Here is a 2578-nt window from a genome sequence, read left to right as displayed (position 1 = left end):
TTCTCCCGATCACGGCTCTGACTGGCTGCAGTTTGCCGCTCCAGGCCAATGGGGCTGCAGAAAGCTGTGGCCAGAACATCCCTCGGCCCACACCGCTTCCCACAGCCCCCATTGGCCTGGGACAGTGAACCACGGCCAGTGGGAGCCACGATCAGCCGAACCTGCAGACGCGGCATGTAAACAAACTGGCCCGGCTTGCCAGGGTGCTTACCCTGGTGGGCTGCATTCCAAAGGTTGCTGATCCCTGGTATAACACATTCCAATGGCTGGAAGATGAAAATAGACAAATTCAGACTGGAAATAAGGTGTACTTTTTAACAGTGAGAGTAATTGGAATAATTTGCCAAGTGTAGTGGTAGATTCTCCATCACTGACAATATTTAAATCAAGATTGGATCTTTTTTTCTAAAAGATCTGCTCTAAGAATTATTTTGGGGAAGTTCTATGGCCTGTGTTATACAGAAGGTCAGACTAACTGATCACAGTTGTCCCTTATGGCCTTAGAATCTATAAATCTACTAATCTTTGCTTTTGGGAAGTGAGTTGGTTGGCTGTGAAAAAGTGTTTCTCCCACTTTATTTATGGTCTGTTTAATAATATCAAAGTCTTAAATGACATTAGGAGTTTGGGAAATTAAAAAAGATTACAATTGAACTTGTCTAGGAGTGGATGTGATTGGTTAAAATTACAGTACAAAGGGAGAGTCAATGACAATGCCATCATAAAGGATGACATGTGTCCACTGGCTTGGATAATAAAGAATGCCGCTTCCCATTGGTTCACACCCAACCAATCAGAAAGTACATTTTCTCCCACTGCCAAGGTTATAAAAGGTCCCCAGCTCAGACAAGGTCAGTGGACAAGTCCGGCTGCTTTTCAAGAGGTGGCTTAGCCAACCTACACTTCACCAAGCCAGACCAGAAAGTGAGCAAAGAAGGCAAAACAAAGAGAGAAAGATCAGGTGAACACAGATAAGCAAATAAGGTTACAAAGCCAAGCAAGACAAGGAAGAAAAGATCCAGACAAACCAATTAAGAAAAGAAAGAAAACCAAACAGCCAAACCAAGGAAGGAAAAATTCAGAGAGCAGAAGTCTGGAACAGCAGAAGTCTGCAACATGTCTGAGACTGAGTCTGAGTCTGAGTCTGAGCACTCTGGTGAGACCTCAAACGCAAAGGAGGCTAAGGCCAAAATCACCCGCTCTTCCCGGGCTGGGCTGCTGTTCTCTGTCAGTCGCATAGACAGGCTGCTCCGCAAAGGACAGTTTGCAGACCGTGTTGGAGCTGGAGCCCCAGTATATATGGCCGCGGTGCTTCAATACCTGACTCACGAGATTGTGGATATTGCTGGGGAAGTCGCTGCACGCAGCAAGAAGCGTCGGATTTCCCCACGGCACTTGCAGCTGGCCATTCACAGCGACTCAGAGCTCAAGAAACTGCTGGGAAGTGTGACCATCTCTCAGGGCGGGGTCCTGCCCTTAAATCAGCCTGTGGTTTTACCTTCCAAAAAGAGGAATGGCAGGAGAGCCATCAAGAGAAGGATTGCCCTTGCTCCTGTCCCTGTTAAGTGAGAACAGAACAAAGGGGAGACTGCCACCCCAAATTTGGAAGAAATGACATTAATTTGATTGCAAGGCTCTTTTCAAATGCACCAGTATGGTCTAATAAAAGCAATTAAAATGCCAGGTCTTCTTTTGTCAATTTATTTCCTCTTTTACTATCCTACAATTTTAAGGGCTCATTCAGTTGGTCAAGTAGCTGCATTGATTATATGGTATAAAAGCCTAAAAAGATAGAATTCAATTATTTCATTAAGAAATTTACATCAGAAATTGTCTAAATGGTGTAGATTCTGGGGGGTGATTTCTGTGTTTGTTCAGGCATTTCCCCAATAGACTGAAGATTAGGAACATTTTACCCCTAGTGAAGTTGATGTGTATTGCATATTTTGTGAAAACACAAAAAAGAACAAACTCATGACAGAAAAATGTAATCCACTACACACGAAGGATAAAGCCTATGGGCCTGGTTTTTATTTTTGTTTTGTCCTTTTTTTGTTTGTTTGTTTGTTTGTTTGTTATTTTTTAGTTACCCCATTATAAAACCATTGACTTGTTTAGAGTAATATCAAATTTATACAGTATAAGTGATACTAGAATCAAGCTTTCTGAAATTATTAATTACCTGTGGGGGTTCACATAAACTTTGATCACCTTTTTCAAGGGAAAACTGAGACTGAGTTTCAATTATATATAATAATTATTTGAAATAGTGGAATTTTATCAGTGAAAATGTAGTTAAATTTTCATGGAAAATACATACATTATAAATGGCAATGGCATAAATGTAACAATATACAACTGAAAGGGTAACGTGGTTTTGTTATAAAGTGTAAAAATGATTGATCCCAAATCAATTACTCTTACAGCTCCTCTTCCTCTCCTCCCCCATTCCTCTGCAATATACATACACCAAAATGAATACAGAATATATAATGTGTAAGGGTTTGCGCTAGCCAGAATTTGGCCCTGATTACTTTCTCTGTTGTGCAGCATTAAATGTCTCAGGCCAGTTCCTTAT

The 2578-nt window shown here is 41.3% G+C and overlaps 1 protein-coding gene across 1 annotated transcript; it reads left to right on the top strand.

The window, feature by feature from the left end:
- The first annotated feature begins 813 nt into the window (after positions 1-813).
- LOC123361936 (late histone H2A.2.2-like) lies at positions 814-1674 on the top strand. Its single transcript, XM_045002163.1, has one exon. The coding sequence runs from the start codon at positions 1117-1119 to the stop codon at positions 1567-1569; it is 453 nt and encodes a 150-aa protein (XP_044858098.1). The 5' UTR covers positions 814-1116; the 3' UTR covers positions 1570-1674.
- Positions 1675-2578: the final 904 nt, after the last annotated feature.

The sequence above is a fragment of the Mauremys mutica genome, chromosome 1 (genome assembly GCF_020497125.1).
Source record: "Mauremys mutica isolate MM-2020 ecotype Southern chromosome 1, ASM2049712v1, whole genome shotgun sequence".
In the NCBI taxonomy this organism is placed as follows: domain Eukaryota; kingdom Metazoa; phylum Chordata; order Testudines; family Geoemydidae; genus Mauremys; species Mauremys mutica.
Note: the sequence above shows the minus strand (reverse complement) of the source record. Positions and strands in the feature narration are given on the sequence as shown.